This window comes from Plectropomus leopardus, chromosome 2, assembly GCF_008729295.1.
Source record: "Plectropomus leopardus isolate mb chromosome 2, YSFRI_Pleo_2.0, whole genome shotgun sequence".
Taxonomy (NCBI): Eukaryota; Metazoa; Chordata; class Actinopteri; order Perciformes; family Serranidae; genus Plectropomus; species Plectropomus leopardus.
Window position 1 is genome coordinate 27,520,888 of NC_056464.1, and position 18,122 is coordinate 27,539,009.

The following is an 18,122-nucleotide window of genomic DNA, read 5'->3' on the forward strand; positions in this document are numbered from 1 at the left end:
AAAATCACAAGAAAGTCACAATATAGTTTGTCATAAAAGGCATAAAATTGGAACAATTTGTCATAAAAGTCATATCATGTAGTATGTAATTAGAAAGTTCAAAAATACCCGTCATAGTCAAATATATAAAACAATATTACAGGAAGTCACAGTACTGTATGTCATAACAAGATATACCATAGAATATCATACAAATTCACGTAAATGTCAGATTACAGTTTGTCCTTAAAAATCACAAAAATAATCATACCATAGTATGTCATGAAAACATCATGGTATAGTTTGTCACAAATTTCATATAAAAGTCACTATATAATGTCCTACAAATGTCACAGTTTATGTTATGAAATTCTATAAAAATGCAATTTTATACTTTCTCAGAAAAGCATGGTATTTCAGAGTTATAGAAAAGGCATAGTAGTGTTTGTCATTCAAAATTTATCGTGTAGTATGTAAAAAAAAAAGTCGTAGGATTTTATGTCAGAAAAGTCAGAAAAAAGTCATAGTATAGAATGTCATAAAAGTCTAAAAAAAATTCCAAAAAGTCATGAGATAGCATTTCTTAAAACTTTCAATAAAGTCATTCTACAGTAGGTTATAAAAAAGTGATGTTACAGTATGGTAGATAAAAAAAATTGAGGAAAGACAAAGTAATAGGATAATATGTCATCATACATCATAAAAACTCACAAAACACACTTACAGTATCTATTTCATGAAAGTACTAGAAAGGTCTCAGTGTTTCAGAAAAAGTCACAGTGTAATGTATAAGAGATGTCATACAGCATGTCTTACGAAAGTCACCAGCAATCTTAGTATAGCATGATGTAAAAAGTCACACAAATTTATTGTATAATCTGTCCCTAAAAGCCATAAAATGGCATTATATAGTATTTCTTCAAAGGTCCTAATATAGCATGTCATAAAAATGTCATAGTATAGGTTGTTATGTAAACTCATACTATAGCCTGGCATGTCATAAATATCTCATAAAAGGCAAACACTGTGTCATTAAAAAGACATGGTAGACTATGTCATAAAGCACCATAAAAAGTCACAAAAAATCATTGTATGGAATGTCATAAATGTCATTGTCTGTCATAATGCATCATATTAAAATGAAAAAATCACAGTAAAGTATTTCATTAAAAAGTCATTTAAAAAGTCATACTTTAGGATGTCAAAAAATAAGTCATTAAAATGTCATTGTATAGTTTGTCATCAAATCAAATCATGTGGTAACAACAACGCTTTAACACTGAATTTGAATGTTTGAGAAGTAACAATATTAAGCCTACATTTTTTCCCAATTTCTTTATTAAACAATCCAGTACAAGACACATAATTGATTGAAAAAACAATAAAAACATGCTATTAGAATTGCCAGGGGACAGTATTCATTCACAGAAATACATGGAGGTGCACAGATATGTCTTATAGCCTTCTTGTTTTTAAAGATAAAATAGTTTTATGTATTGCTTGGTCTCATTTTTAAATGTAATAAACAAAGGTTTAGAGTTATTAAATTTGGATTGGTGGATGTTATTTGCCAAAAGAATGATAGTTTAATAAAATAATTTTCTTTGATTTGTATTGCCATTACATTAACTGAAACCAAGCACAACATTCTTTAGGCTTACAGTGAAATAGGACTCGGTTTTATTAATAAGAAATCTACTCATCCTTACACAGTCATTTCGTAGGCTTGTAGGCACAGCACTAGTATTTATAGTATTATAGTTTTATACGATATTACATCAAGTTTACATAGACCTGAAAATGTGCATGACTGAAACAATGTGATGCAGCGATTATCAGTGTTTTGTTTTTTTGTTTTTTAATAAAGCATTGGTATAATTGGTATTGAATTTATAACAGATTTTACAATAACCAAAATTTTAAAAAAACAAACAAAAAAAAAAAAAAACCATGAACCCACATTAGTTACTGAAGGTTAGGATCAATTTTGTCCACATGGACATTGTAACATAAAACGCAACTGTTTTTGATCTACTTAATCTGCTGGGGAACAAAATCATAAAATCCTGCTTTTTTTAATCATTTTTAAGACTAGTACAGATAAATTTAAAACATTGTAACACCAGCTAAGGCTTTATTTATGGATTATTAACTTAAATGCCTTTTTACGGATCCGCGGGAGCCCTGGGTCTGATATAAACTAAAGTTTGAGCTTCATTTCTAAGTTTGTATGGCTTGAGGAAACCGCCATCTTCCAACCTCTGCCAACAAAACATCACAAGCTAACGGTAACGGAAGCTGCTAAACCTGGCCTACCACACTCACTTACGGAGGGGGGGGACGAAAATAAAATGATCAACAATACCATTTTGTTGACTTGTATCACATTCAAAACAAATTACAAATATACTCTTTATAGCAAGGTTGTTTTACACCTTTACACTGACGGTATGATTGAATTACTCCCTATTTTAATAACCCACTCTCGATACTTTAACCCCCATGAAAGTAAAGCATCCAATCTAATGACGTAGTTCCCTTTTCGCTTTGATAAAGCCATTTTGGTAGGCCGTACATAGTGGCTTCACATTTCACCTCGTGGAAAAATACATTCCCGGTTGTATTTCTTTTTGTGCGTTTCAGACGACTGTTTTGTTGAAGTCGGATAACTTTATTAGCCTAAGCACGCCATCTTGAGGAGATCGTTTTGTCGGATTATAAAGCGTGGGGACCGTACGCAGTTTTCATTACGCGGCACAGTTGAACGGTCGTCGTCCGGTGTTGACGTCCCGACGAACAAAGGAACAGTGAGGCCGACGCACGCTCGTTAGCGCATTCGTAGTGAGATATTATTTATGAAATAATTTAAAATTAAACCCGCCCAACGCCTTTTTTTGTTATAGTATTTTAATTTGAGACGTGTTTTTTCCTCCGATAAAACTAATCAATTAGCCTGAGTCATCCAGTCCTGTTAGCAACATCGGCTAAGGTTAGCCGCGTTTGTGGATATCTAGCACGCTAACTTTAGCATTGTTTTGATTCAAGAAAGAAGTTTTCTTTTCGGGCAAAAATGGCTGAAGTTTATATTCGAGTGGCGGAGGAGGAAAACGAGGAGCCCATGGAGATCCCGTCCGAGGACGATGGTACGGTTCTGCTCTCCACGGTAGCAGCTCAGTTTCCAGGGGCGTGTGGCCTACGGTTCAGGAGCCCCGTGTCTCAGTGCATGCGAGGAGTGCGTCTGGTGGAGGGGGTCCTACACGCGCCAGAAAACGGATGGGGGAATGTCGTGTATGTGGTGAACTATCCAAAAGGTAAGATATGAGCACTTTGCATGCATCTGTCGTTACATAACACTTTGTATGAACAGGTGGCCATATGTAACGGTATTTATAATTCATGATGAGCTCCAGTACGCTGAAAATAGATGACAATGACGTGACCTGTAGTTTGTCCACGCCCTCAAAAATGGGACACTAAGTCCATTCACAAAATGAGCAAATATTATAACGTTTTGTTTATGCAAAGTTGCCCATTTAAAAAGGCATTTTTGTCAAAGCAGCCCTGCAGTAAATAAGGTTTCCACGGATATGAAAAACCGGGAAAAGTAATGGGATCTCGAAATCACATTTTCCTGGTGCTGAAAACGCATGGAATTAGTTAAAAAAATGTTTAAAGTTTTGGAAAAGTCGTGGAATTTTGTGCAATTATATTGTTACAGTAAACTTTTCACGTAATTGTATTTTTTAATTTAGTATCTGTAGTTGTTGACATTACTTAGCTGTTGTTTACTATGATGTACGTTTCTTTATCCGCTCCTTTATATGTGCAAGCTAGTTGAGGTTATATTTGAAGAAAGTATGAGGCAGATATGGTTGCAAATGGGACAATAAATAATATACGGGTTCTTGAAAAGCCATGGAAAAGTAAAAATGTATGGGACCCTAAATAAACGTCAAAGTTAGGCATCAGGCTTTTGTTCTGGTTTTTTTTCTTTCTTTTTTAAGAAAGGATGAAGATATTACTTTTATGTTACAATTAGGGCTGAGTGTTATGGAGAATATAGAATATCACAATATTTCGAATATTGATCAGTGCTGTAGGACTGACTATTGATTACAAATATTTACATAATGAAGAACCTAGAACAGTCTGTTAAGTTCAGAAAATTACATAATATGACTGTAATGCAGCCTAACTAGGAAAATAAAACATTTAAGATAGAATACCCAAAATCTGAGATGAAAACTATTCTAATTCACATCATAATATTGAAATAATATTCATATGTTGCCCAGCCATATTATCAATTATAATTTTAAAAACTGTTTTGACATCAAAACTTTTGCAAAGATATTATGGGCAGAACAGTAGAAAACAAAGATCATTACAAATACAAAGAAACTAAGCTTTGCTCTTGAGTAGTGGTGACAGAATAAATAATTCTGTGTTAATCTCATTCTAGACAACAAAAGGAAAATGGAGGAAATTGACGCCTCCTCTGCAGTAAAGATGAAGCGAGGGGACATGAAAACGTCTGACCTGATCGTACTGGGCCTTCCTTGGAAAACAACTGAGCAGGACCTGAAAGACTACTTTAGCACATTTGGGGAAGTCATCATGGTTCAGGTAAAACGTCTGAAACAATGAGAATCGTATTAGTAACAGTCTGAAAATTCGCATTGTTTTGGGTTGCAAGTGGTGAAAATTGATCATCGTTGCTGTGTTTTTGTTTTTCTCTCAGGTAAAACGAGATGCTAAGACTGGAAACTCTAAAGGATTTGGCTTTGTGAGGTTCACAGAGTATGAGGCTCAAGAAAAGGTGATATCCCAGCGCCATATGATTGATGGGAGATGGTGTGACTGCAAGCTCCCTAACTCGAAGGTGAATCTGGTAATGTCCATGCGTATACCCACACTTCATGGGAATGAAAAAACATGTTAACTTTGTTAATACTCTGCAAGCTGTTGTTTTTAATGTTTTCCCTTTTGTTCACAGCAAGGTCCTGATGAGCCATTGAGGAGTCGTAAAGTGTTTGTAGGCCGTTGCACAGAGGACATGACCACTGACGACCTTCGGCAGTTCTTTATGCAGTATGGGGAAGTGACAGACGTCTTCATCCCCAAGCCATTCCGCGCTTTTGCCTTTGTCACATTTGCAGATGATCAGGTATACTATGAAATGTGTGGAAAGCACAGTCCCTCCAGGATGTTCAGATTGCATCAATTAACGCAAATACAGACAATCCCTGTGAATTCTGCATTATCTTGCAATTTTGTCCAATCACCACAAGTTGACGGCAAATTACAATATTTAAAACAGATAAAATGTTGTTTCATTCTTAAGCTGCATGCAGCGAATTGTTTCTGTCGGCTCTCTCTGTTAATCATGAGACTACTGCTGCAGAGCGTGAGATCAGTGCTTGGGACAAAGTCACACACACAGTGACACAAATAACTGTTAGAATCGCACAGCCAAAATTACCCAACAGTTATTAACAGGTTTAAACACAGTCAAGCCACGTCACTGAGATTATTGGTGCGGTTCAACAACTTGTCAGATGTTAGCCGCTGCTGTGTTTGCTGCTGTTAACTGTGCAGAGAGAGCAGAAGGAGAGCGCTGCTTTGAACAGCAGCAACAGCTTATCCTCGAGCCGCCAGCATCACAAACAGATTCCAATTCTTTGGGAAACACTGAATGCTTTTGTAGACTAATAAAATACAATATGATTAAATAAATAATGACATGACAATTTATACTCAATGTTCACGATGTAGTCACTTCATATATCCCAAGTGGAACGCGCAGTGATACATCGAGTACATTAGGTGTATCGCCCACCCTTGTGATGTTATTTCAAGAAAGGCCTATAATTACTGCAATGTTTCAAAAATCTGCCATTAATTCAGACATTTCAGGCCGCGCCAATCCTAAAAAAACAGCCTACAAAATCCTGGAAGGACTGTAACTACTTTCTGTTGTACTGGTACCACTGCCCAGATGACCTGATTCATGTCTCTTTGTCCTCACAGGTTGCCCAGTCTCTCTGTGGAGAGGACCTAATAATCAAGGGCGTCAGTGTTCACATCTCAAATGCTGAGCCCAAACATGGCAATAGGCAGTTTGACCGTACAGCACGGTTTGGAAATGGTTTTGGAGCTCAGGCATTTGGTAGCAGCCGTAGTGGGTTAGGGAGCGGCACTAACAGTAATCTGGCTAGTTTCAGTTCCTTCAGTCTGAACCCGGCCATGATGGCTGCTGCTCAGGCTGCGCTGCAGAGTAGTTGGGGGATGATGGGTATGCTTGCTAGCCAGCAGCAGACATCCACCTCAGGCAGCACCTCCAGTGGAACAAGCTCTAGTAGGGACCAGAGTCAGTCTTTCAGTACAGGCAACAGCAACTACGGCTCCACCTCTGCCAGTCTCGGCTGGGGAACAGGGTCAAACTCTACAACCAGTGGTAGTGGGTTTAGCTCAGGTTTTGGGTCCAGTATGGAGTCAAAGTCGTCTGGGTGGGGTATGTAAGTTAAATGTTTGTATGGTAAGTATTGTGACGAGATGAGTCTTTTCAAAGTTTATTTCTGGTGTTGATGCGTATCTGAGAACTTAACACTTTTGTGGAAGATGTTTTGTACATTTGGAAAAAAATGCTAAAGATTTAATTTAGGAAGTGTTGAAGTGAATTGTTTACCAGGATGTCTGACTAAAGTGCTATTTTTGATGTCTCATTTGTTTGTATCCATTTCAACTGGATTCTCTAATGCATGTATTGTGAAACGTGATATAACCATTTTGAAAATGCATGAATGTTCGTGGTTCACCATTATCCGGCTTTGTCATCGACCTAAAAGGCAATCTTGCATTGGGAAGAATCTGGTTGAAACCTAAATGTTTTAAGTGCAACTTTATTTGCAGTCAAGTTCTGTGGAAAAGCCTTCATTGAAATCTCTTCTGCAGTTCACCTCTCTTCCATTTTCCTGTGAGGAAGCTCCTCTTTGGCAGCATTCTTGGGGTGATATCGGTATCATTCTCCCTCTTCCCACCTGTAAATGCTATGCCATCAAAGAACGGCTTCACTCCGCATGTTCTAAGAGACGGTGGGTGTTTTCACTTTTATCCACTTTTAAATGGAAAGAACTGCGCAACTGACATTTTAAGAACTGATGAGTGCGATTGAGGATGGCTTGTGGCGAAGAGTGAAGCGATGAGTGAGCGAACGGAGAGACGCGTGAAACGGACTGGTTGTGCGGTGAAAGAGCCCAATTTGACTGCTTTTTGAATGTGTGAGAGTGGAAGCTGCAGATGCTACGAGCGCCTCCCCTAACATGGACATTCTTTAAGTAGTACTTCAAGATTTTTTTTTTTTTTTTTTTTTTTAATCTTTGCAAGTTTTTCCTTACTCTTTAAGTATGTCGATCAAGTGCAGAAATATCAAATGTAGTGGAATGTTGTGATGAATATTTGTATTGCTTATATTATCTGATTTGAATGCTGTATGGTGTGTGCTTTCATGTTATTGAACTGATCTGTAAGTGTGTACTTGATGTGGATGACAACCTGCTGAAGACTCTGGGGGACGCGAGTGATAGTGTGAGAACGGTGGAGTGGTGTGTCCAATGGTTCCCAGTAGCTCTTGTGTTGTTTGTGGGGTGTTTCAAAACATGTCAAATGAAGGGAGTTCTCTAATAAAGTTCATTTGAATAGATGCTTAGTTGATATTACTTGGGTCAGTTTTGTCAAATAAAAAAACATCTAATTCGATTCACATATCTAGGGACCTTGGGCTCTGCTGGTCGAGGTCTCCGTTTGAACCCTGACTGAAGTCTGTTCTGAAGGACGAAGACGGAAGTTCCAACACTTTCAGTGTGTGGCCTTCTCAGACATGACATGGGGTAGTACCTGTCTTTTTGCTGCTTTTGATGGCTTGTCAGAATGAATTATCCCTTTCTGATTATTGACAGCTACTTTTAAGGTTGGGGGGGGGGGGGGTGATATTGGGGGGTGGGGGCATTGTCTATTTATAACTTTGAATAGATCATCTCAGCAATGTGGCATCCCCTCCAAACTATTTTTTTGGCTTTAGTAAGATTAATAATACTGTAAGACAACTAATTGCATTAGTTTGGAAGTGGTGATATATATATATATTTTTTTTTAGATGACCTTATATACTTAGCGGTGTCTTTAGTAAGTATCCCTCTGCAATCTGTTGCAAATCAATACACAAGTTGTGCCATAAATTCTGTAGTCTTAAAAGCAGGGTTCCCATGGTAATGGAGAACCTGGAAAAGTTATGGAATTTCACAATCACATTTTCCAGGCCTGAAAAATTAACAGTCAGTAAAATCAAAGTTTTGGAAAAATCGTGGAATTTTGTAGTTTGTTATGTGTAGAGTATAACAGTAATCTTCTGTGGATAATCATGCACATCATGGAACAAAAGCTTTTTTCTGTAGCTGCTAGCATAACCAGGCTCTAATATGCGTTCATGTGTAGAGTTTAAATCTGATTACAAAAAAAAAAAAAGCAAGTGGGGATAGGAAAATATGTGTTACGTGTGGGAACCCTGTAATGCATTTAAATATTATTAAAATATTAAGGCCCTAATTGGCATTAAAATGTCCTAATCTTTTAAAAGTTAAAATTGACAAAACATGGGAAGTATGAATTAAGAATTTTTAATTAATTGATGTGTTGTAAAATCTTAAATAGGTTACATTTGAATTAAATAAAATGAGGGCATGCAACTGGCATAAACGACACCAAAAGTCATGTTACATGTTACTGTAAATACTGTAAATGATCATTTCCATGTCACTGATGTCCATTAGTGTTTTTTTTCCTTCAGTTTTGGTTACTGTTAAATTGGTCTTAACTTAAATTCAGATTGGCATTTAAATAAAGTCTTAAAGCTAAACTTTAGATTTTAGGAACCCTGATTTTTGTTGAGTCAGAAATATGTAAATTAATTTATGTCTAACGCAGAGGTCAAAGTTGGTTTTGTAAGGGACTGTATTATATTGACATGTTTTTTTTTTTTTTTTTAAATTGTCCTCATTATTTACATACATAAGTGGTCAAAAAAACACATCCGAATATATTGTAGACAAGTACAAAACCATCACTAATTTTTGAGGTCATACTTTCTTAAAGAATCAGCAAAAAATAAACTTACAGGCATAAAAAAAAACTAGGCCTTATGGAAGTTGTGTTGGATTGCTTCAGATTATGCAGATGTACCTACTAAAGTGGTCACTGAGTGTATGTTATGGATAGTTTGCCTGACAGTCTTTAACAAGAAAAAATAGATCATTGGTGTCAGTTTGGGGTAGGTAGGCGTATAATTTAGCAGAAAGTCAGTCAGTGTCACTTTGGCAGAAAAACAGCTACTTCCAAGTCAGTTCATACGAGTTGTTGTATGTCAAACTATTTCCAAATGCAGTTTAATTTGACCTTGCATCAACAGGCCCCAAGACAGATAACCTCTAAATCTGCAGGAAATATTGCATTAAATTATTGTAATGCCGGGATATCAGATGAGATCTGCTGTAGAATTGACAGTTGAAATTATTAATACCCAGAAAAGAATTGCTGTGGCACCTTAAATGACACGTAAACTTGTTGTCATGTGTTAGTCAGCCTTCATGTTTATTTGAATGTTGGGAACCAGTGAGACACTGCAGACCTTCCTGTGTCCTGTCCTTACTCTCTGCTCTCCTCCTCAGTGTCTCTGCTCTTCCTCTTTCCAGTACTCTTCTTTTTTAAATCCCTCTGCTCCTGGTTCAGTTCTTCACTTTTATTTTGTATGTAGATGAACTGAAATAAATAAAGGCAAATTAAACATTAAGTTTGCTGTCTGCTGTAGAATATATATACCCCTGCACAGCTCCAGTATAATGTATGATTGGGATGAAATGTTTTTGATTGTGACTAAGTGGTTCATAAGTTAAAAGACAGAACAATATAAGTGCTGTATAATTCCTTTCGGACAATATAATGAAAATAACTTACCAGTGCAGTACTGCGACGGGCTATGAGCTTTACATCCTCTGAAGAAACTGTGCTTCTTTTAGCATGCCTGAAATCAAAGTTGACATTGTTAATCAGATGAAAAAAGCGGGTATTTTATAACTTAAAAGGCTGTACATGCTGAATTCATCTTTTAATATAGAGACAAAAATAAAGATTCTCACCTTGCAAAAGCCTCCAGGTCTTTAGCAAATATATCTGAAAAAGGTGAGGGGGTGTTGAGTTTCGATTTGGCCTGTGCTGATTATGAAACAGATACTAAACACTGTTGGTGGTACTTTGTCTGCATCTATTTACATGCATGAGTATATATACACGAGTTAGAACATCATGTGAGATCTTTACAGCTAATCACATATTTCTCAGTGCCTGTCACACATTGAACACAGCAGTAGTTTATTTGGACAAAGTTGTATAACTTACGATTGTTTTGACACAAAATTAATGAAATGACTGCCTCCCTTCAAATATATATATATATATATATATATATATACACAGACACACATACATATATATATATATACATATATATTTTATAAATACACCGCACACAGCAACGTTCTGTATAACTGTTTAAAGCTCTGTTAGCACATTTTTTTTACCTTTTCCTTTTTATCTTTTCTACATTTTTTACATAATATCTTTACATAAAATAAAAAAAGACACCTTTTTTTTTTTACATTTTGCACTAACAAAAGTTGCCTCTATGACTTGAAAAATATATAAAAAGCACAGGTCTAATGTCCCATTTTGGCTGACAGGAGATTATGCCTTTAAAGTTTATATATATATATACATATATGGAAAGGAGTGTGTTATTTGTGATGACAATGCAATGAACACTGGATGCCTGAACACAAACGGAAGATTGCCAGGGATGCATCTGGCAAGCAAAGAGATACTTTTTCCCCGAGTGTCCATGAAATGTAAAGTGAATAGCAATGTTGTATGACTGATTACTTTGTTTGTTTTGACAATTTTGGGGACATTTTTGGTTTTATTAGAAAGACAGGCGGACATCAGAGAGCTGACAGGAAGTTTGGTGAAAGACGGGGAATGACTTGCAGCAAACCAGGGCTGTTGTCATTAAATGGTCAGCATTTAAACCGTCAAAGCACCGAGGTGCCTCAGAAACCTTTTGGTGCATAAAATTTCTCAGGGTGATAACAAAATAAGTTGATGCTGAGGCATCTATTAGGTGAAATGCATTAGAACATTCTGGATGTGACATTCAATTTTTGTACCAAGCTGCATGTTGGTGGTGAACTGTGATCTGTTTAGGAAACTCAATAAATGCATGTAAACAATTATTTAGAAAAAAATGTAATCAGATAAAAACAGCCCAAATTATTCCAGCTGCAACATTTAAGTGATGCTCACACATTAATAAATCAAAAGTTACAATCAAATAATGTAATGTCCATTACTCTTAAACAGGTCATTCATGTACTGAGAACGTTTGCTTTTTGATGCTAACACATTTGTGCTTTTGCAAGAAAACTTAAATGCAGGAGTGTTATTTGTGGAATTGCTAGTTTAACTGAAGTGAAAGATGTGACTATTCCCATCTCTGCATATTTCAGAGCTACAACTGGACTCCAAAAAAGTACAAATATACCAAATAAACTGGTTAATCTACCGATAAAGGTGACTGGATAAAGCTGTTCACTTGACAACATGATGTCTACATGTCTATTTTATTATATATTTTTTTTATTTACTGTCTTTCTCTTATGGTGTATGCTGGATTGAGACTCACCGCATTGTCTGAATGTTGTCTCTGCTATCGCTGCGATGACTTGTCGGCTGAACTCTCTCCGGTGATCTTCTCCCATCTTCTGACACAGACGACCCACAGTGTAATGGACTGCTGCCTTTAACCTCTGAAATTGAAAACATTAAATCAGATTATCCTCTACTTGTCATGAAATCAAGATATTGAATGATAAAGTACATACCGGTATTACAAAGAGCTTGTCACCTATATATATTTATTTTAAAATAATTATAGTATCAAGAGGTTTGGCTCAGTGGGTCAGAAAACCTTTTGACCCTTACAAGTGACTTTTAGGGATTATTGTCCAAATGTGAAAGGTAAAGAAAATGTCCAAAAGAGTATACATAACTGAAGTGTGGCTCAGGGGAAAGGTGGTCGGCTGGAGTCTACTTGGTTGACATTTCGAGCCTCACAAGTGAAGTGGTCATGTGACAGTACAAACCCATGGCTGACAAAATACAGCCAAATGATATTTTATGGCATAAATGAAATAAAATATTGGCTGATATCTGTCTACTCTGCTGATTTAAGGGTCATATGGTGTTGAAAGGGAAAAATCAGTATCAGCAGTGACGTCTGTCGAAAACTCGACTGATATATGAGTCAGGCTGAAATCCCTTGATTTCGACAGACGCATCCGTCAGTACTGGTTTTACCTGTTTTGGGACAACTTCACCTGATTTATCAACCAAAACAATATATTACTCAACTTTTCGTGCTTTAATTTGTTCTGCAATATCACAATCAGCATCTAAACTGTATAAATCTACAGCCAAATGATATTTTGTGGCATAAATAAAATAAAATATCTGCTGATATATCTGTCTGCTCTGCTGACATAAGGGTCATATGGTGTTGAAAGGGAAAATTCAGTAACAGCAGTGACGTGTACTTTCCACTGTTCTTATTCCTATTTTCACCTCTTATACTCTCATCCTCTACCTCCATCTTCTACCTTCACTCAACTTCCTGTCTCTCAACTGACTTCCTGTCTCTCAACTTAACTTTTTGTAACTTGACTAACCTTCCTGTCTCTCAACCCAACTGCCTGTAACTTGACTGACTTTCCTGTCTCTTGTCCTAACTTCTTGTCTTTCCCCTTAACTTCCTGTCCTTCCTGTCTGTCAACCCAACTTCATGTATTCAAGCTCTGTGCTGGACAGCAGTTGTCAAAATTAACATGTTTCAAGTAAGGCTTGAACCACCAACCTCAGGCACCCTAACCACCTGATTTACCCACTGAGCCAAACTTTGGCACAGCTTTTGTGGTTTCGACGTTCCCTTTAGCTCTGTGCTGGACAGCAGTTGTCAAAATTAACCTGTTTCAGGTAAGACTTGAACCACCAACCTCAGGTACACCAACCACCTGATTTACCCACTGAGCCAAACCTCCTGACACTTCAGTTTCTTTTCTTTTCTTTGTATGTTTTATCTTTTTAAATATCTTTAAAAGACCAATGCAGCAAATAAAATGCAATTTTCAACTTGCCAAAAAGTGATTGCAGCTCCTATCTTGCCACTGAAAGGTTGTTCTTGTCTCAAAATAATTTGATCTAACTTTCAATTACAATATCTTGTTAATAAATCATTCAGCCATCAGAGCAACTTACTTATGTCATACAATACCCCTAAAGTGATAACACTTTATGTGTAGAAACAATCTTTTAGCGACAAGATAGGAGCTGCAATCACTTTTTGGCAGGTTTTATGTGTTGTATTGGCTCTTCAAAGGTATATCAACAGGTAAAAGGAGGTAAAAAGGACTGGAGTGGTTATAATCTCAGACACAGAGCAGGTAATATAATGTCGGTTCAAAAGGATAATAGCAGATAATATCTTTATTTTTATATAACCCATTCGTTTCACAAAACGTACCTATATTAGGTTAATATTTTTGGTTTTGTGCTGCTTTCATTACACTCAAAATATAATTATGCCAAAAAATTGACTTTAAGTAATTTAATTACATGTAATGTTTTTCATGTATTTTTATTACATTATTTCAAGGTAAAATAATGCATTAAATGCAATACTTTCATATCAAGTTAAGACAGCTTGAATAAATTCAGTCACCTAGTCAGATTTAAATAAATTAAATTAGAACAAAGTTTTACATAAACTGTATGCGTAAACTTACTTAATAAATATAAAGTTAGATTAATCCTAAACTGTTTGTTGTAGGTCACTATAAGGTGACAAGGGTAGTGCTATTACACACATTAAACTTGCCGTAACTCAGATTTGAACCTGAGACCTTTCAATGAAAAGGTATCAATGCTAACCCCCACACCACCAGGCCTCTCTTGGCTGTTGATGAATTCATCTAATTATACATATATAGCCAAGCTGACCTTAAATAAAAACCCTATGTATTTATTTGATTAATACATTTAAACTTAATTTGATCTTATACAAAAACCTAAATAAAGTATTAATTCAAGTCAAACAGAGAAGCAATCTGATCACATAGATTTTACTCAAATCGTTTTACTTGAGTATATACAAAGCATATTTATATTGTATTTAGTTATTATCATTATAATGTAACTTTTAGTAACTTTAAGTTACATTTTACTCAAAAATATAGCTTAATTTTTATTTGGGCCAAGATTTTTTTTTTTTTTTTAGTATACCATGGATACTGTTTGACTTTCTACTCCATACTGTGCCTAAAAGTTGCAGCCAGACGCAACACACATGAGCCTGCAGAATAACCAGTCAAAGCTTTCAGTTGGTCGTAACTCTTAGCTGTAGTCGGACTTTACAGCCGGGCCTAAGTCACGTTTGTTCACTCGGCTCTGTTGACTGTATGTCCTGAAATATTTTTGACATCATGATGTCTTTAACTCTGAGCGTCACTCTTCTGACGGCGCAGAGGAATAACACCATCAGAAATAAGAAAATAAAAATAAGAAAAATAAGAAACAACGTAAATTTGACTTGTCATTTTGTGTTTTGTTTCCTTGTTCATTTGACTTTTAAGTTTTGAGCAGATGACGAGAATACAAACATACATTTTTCAATATTCGGATTAGGCTATACAATAAAAACAAACTAACGAAATTCTCCGTGTTTTTTGTTTTTTAGTTATCGAGATGAGATTGAATAATGAATGAACGGATTGGATGATATGTAAACGGATCGGGCTATATTTCTACACTGTGGTTTTGCTATTTTTCCCTTCCACCAGTTTGCTCCTGTAACGTTAACAGCCAAACTGATATGATAACGTTAACACTATAACGCTCTTACCTGCTGCATTTCTTCTTTATCGACAGACATTTTCCGGCGGAGATACTTCTGAACACCGCGGCTTCAATTCACTTACAACGTCCTCAAAAATCGAGGTTTAAGAGACAAAACAACACACCGTCTGTGACACACAGCGGACTCATTTGCTGAAGGTAACAGGTAACAGGAAAACAAAAACTCGCGGCACAAATTCACCAACAAACCAACAAGTGCAGAGTTGAATTCAGTGTTGTACATCACCACCGTGTGACCCGGAGGAGGTACTGCAGGTCTGTTTGGTTTGAGTTAGAAAAAAATAACTAACAAATTAGATAGCTATATTACTCTTTAAAATAAAAAAATCTCAGTCTCTCAGCAGATTAAAAGCAGGCTATGTAATTAATTTGATTATTATTTTAGCAAAATATTACATACATACAATTATTTGGCTCAAAAACCTACCCACTTTTTATATTATTAGAGACACTGATTACTATGCATGACAACAATTGAAAATCTAAAACTCATCAACTGGTAAAAAAAAACAAGTCGATCTTTATAGCAGACCCTGGGGGTATTTTTTGTTATATTTTATTGTGCATCCTATTTTTATCCTTATTTTTTATCCAACTTTTACTTGTATTATCAAGTGGGTTTTACCCATGTGAAGATGCAATCTACTCTGATGTTTTTTTTACATGCAGATTTTATTATGTCTTTTTGTCTTCTATGTCTTTTCATGTAAAGCGCATTGGACTGCATTTCTTGTATGAAACGTGCAATACAAATAGTGTATAATTATTGTTGTTATTATTATTATTGTTGTTGTTTCTTTATTTATTTAATCATACACATTACACTCATATTACATGCTCCTTTATTTTTAAGCCAGATTGTTACATGGAAATACTGTGAATGAAGCTCTGTGGCGTCTGTTTCCTAATTCTAAAGATCACAGAGTTCTTTTATAAATTTGCTTGCAGACTTGATCCTCACAAGTGAGTTCCTGTGGGGAGAAAACATGAAGTTTTTTTTTAATGGCTAAAATAAACATATCATAGAATGGATTTTCATTAGTTTCATAGGGAGGTAACATTTTTCTCGTGTTTAACCCTTAGATACCTATAATGACATCACTTTTCTTGTACTGCATTCAGATGCCTTTCACAAATTTAACCTTTGAACTCTGACAAATTGGTTTGATATCATTCAATAACACAGAGGGAAAAAAGGCAATGAGCAACTTTGCAGGCAATGTCCTGCAAATTGCAGGGAAAAAGTAGATTTCAAAAATTATTAAAAAAGCTAGGGAAAAAAGTCCAGAGAGCTATAAATTTCCAGTTAACATAATTATATATTTTAAATAATTTTACAGATTTATTATAATTTTAAAGAAGATTTTTCAGGCAATGTCCCTTTTCTTATTGTTTTACTTTCCCATTTTTTAAAAATGTTTTTATTAATTGCTTATTTTGAGTACTTTTCTTATACTTTTTTAACAATATTTTTGCTAATTTCTGGGCCATTTCCTCTTACGTAGCTCATTGCCTTCTCCCCATGTTTTTTTAAAGAAATTTGCCCATTGCCAATTTTCTCATGTTTCAAAGGTTTACCTAATTAATGATATTATTTTCTATGTGTGTGAGTCCACAAAATACATAAAATCAGTATCACACATGACGATGATGATTTAAGTGTTGGTCACATGTTGGACTGTAAGAGGCCACCAGAAGAAAAACTGCATAGTTATACCAAATGAAGCTCGTCTCCCTCAACCCAGTGAGTCCACCCTCGGTTCTTCTTTTCTCCTCTCTGAACACACACCAGCTTATCATTATCCCAGTTGACCACAGTCTGATAGAGAACAAAATTAAAATAAATACAAAATCAGCTGCAGATAAATAAGGTTTGTGATGTCTGAACAGCCACAGAAAACAGTCATTTGCTTTTATTTTTTTATATTCTGTTGTAATGATGACCCACCAGCATAAAACTTTGTGAGAACAATATAATTTACTCAAGATGTTACCTGGCATGTTCTGTTGTCCATCCCTTTTGTCACTTCTTTGACCTCTTCTCCGATTTTGAATGAACACTCATAATTTTTGAAAGTGGTGAATGTCTTAATTGTGAAGCAATCTCCGTCTTGCTTAATCACTTTCTGAGGCTTCAACACTGAGGCAATCCTGCGTGTTGCAAAATCAATGCCTGCGTGTCAAAATGAGAGGAGTTTGTTAAAAGAAGGTTTCACTTTTGTACATTTACGTTAACTTCATCCTGCTACAAAGGCGTGGATTTTGGGGGGCGCAGAGGACACATCCCCATCGGTATCCAGAATGTATACATTTTTTCTCCCAAAATAAAACATTAAAGTAGCAGAGGACTTTTATTTTTGACATTTACACCATAAACTGATGCAGATAATGCACAAATTGATGCATAAAGAATCACCAGAATGCAGGAAATTACATGTTAAATGCTCAAACTTTTCTGGCGGAGGACTCCCAAAACCCCTGTTTAATGTGTCCTCCAATGTTGAAAAGAAACCTACGCCCTTGCTCTGCCACTATGTTCATGAAACTGAGCAGGAAATAAACAAGTATTTTCTTTCACTGGATATATAACACTCGCCAGGTCACTGAGACAATGAGATGTATACTGATCAAGAATCAAGTATATTCCCATCTAGGGTACTTGAAAGATGCAGAAAACTATTTTACATTCACATGAGATAAATTACTCAGTTGGCTGCACTTTAGTGGTTTACTTATACCATATTCCATTCAAAGAAAACACTTAAATTTCGGTATGTGTAAAAGACCAGTGACACTCACCAAGTGCAATCATGTATCCATCAAAATTGACACTGCTGATCATGTCCCACGTCCCGCTGTAGTCGACAGGCATCTTGGATGTTGGTTTGACTCTCTGGAAAACTATCAGGAGTGATCAGATTTAAAGGTTATGGGGGATGTTTCATTGTTTGTCAATATAGGGTAGAGGTGACATGTTGTTGCCAGCAGCAGCAGCTATTTAGGACACATACTGTACAAAGGAGGAGCACTGAGAGCGGAACATGACTTTTCACACATAATATAAGGAAGCT

At 36.0% G+C, this 18,122-nt stretch overlaps 3 protein-coding genes across 4 annotated transcripts; 1 reads left to right on the forward strand and 2 right to left on the reverse strand.

Annotated features, from left to right (window-relative positions):
- Positions 1-2,508: 2,508 nt before the first annotated feature.
- Positions 2,509-7,681, forward strand: tardbpb (TAR DNA binding protein b). Of its 2 annotated transcripts, none has more exons than XM_042507117.1 (5): positions 2,509-3,290; positions 4,442-4,605; positions 4,721-4,870; positions 4,976-5,146; positions 6,010-7,681. In XM_042507117.1, exons 1-5 carry the CDS (start codon positions 3,050-3,052, stop codon positions 6,499-6,501), a joined length of 1,218 nt encoding a protein of 405 aa, XP_042363051.1. In that variant the 5' UTR covers positions 2,509-3,049; the 3' UTR covers positions 6,502-7,681. The 2 variants fall into 2 exon arrangements, with proteins under 2 accessions (XP_042363051.1, XP_042363058.1); XM_042507124.1 differs by having other exon boundaries at positions 4,721-4,861.
- A 1,675-nt stretch (positions 7,682-9,356) lies between these two features.
- On the reverse strand, positions 9,357-15,176 carry cenps (centromere protein S). The gene is made up of 5 exons (XM_042496633.1): positions 15,038-15,176; positions 11,768-11,891; positions 10,170-10,203; positions 9,988-10,054; positions 9,357-9,792 (listed from the first exon to the last, which is right to left on the reverse strand). The coding sequence occupies exons 1-5, from the start codon at positions 15,065-15,067 to the stop codon at positions 9,679-9,681; spliced, it is 369 nt and encodes a 122-aa protein (XP_042352567.1). The 5' UTR covers positions 15,068-15,176; the 3' UTR covers positions 9,357-9,678.
- Positions 15,177-15,876: 700 nt separating this feature from the next.
- Positions 15,877-17,954, reverse strand: rbp7b (retinol binding protein 7b, cellular). The gene is made up of 4 exons (XM_042497716.1): positions 17,851-17,954; positions 17,046-17,224; positions 16,769-16,870; positions 15,877-16,022 (listed from the first exon to the last, which is right to left on the reverse strand). Exons 1-4 carry the CDS (start codon positions 17,921-17,923, stop codon positions 15,969-15,971), a joined length of 408 nt encoding a protein of 135 aa, XP_042353650.1. The 5' UTR covers positions 17,924-17,954; the 3' UTR covers positions 15,877-15,968.
- Between the last annotated feature and the right edge of the window lie 168 nt (positions 17,955-18,122).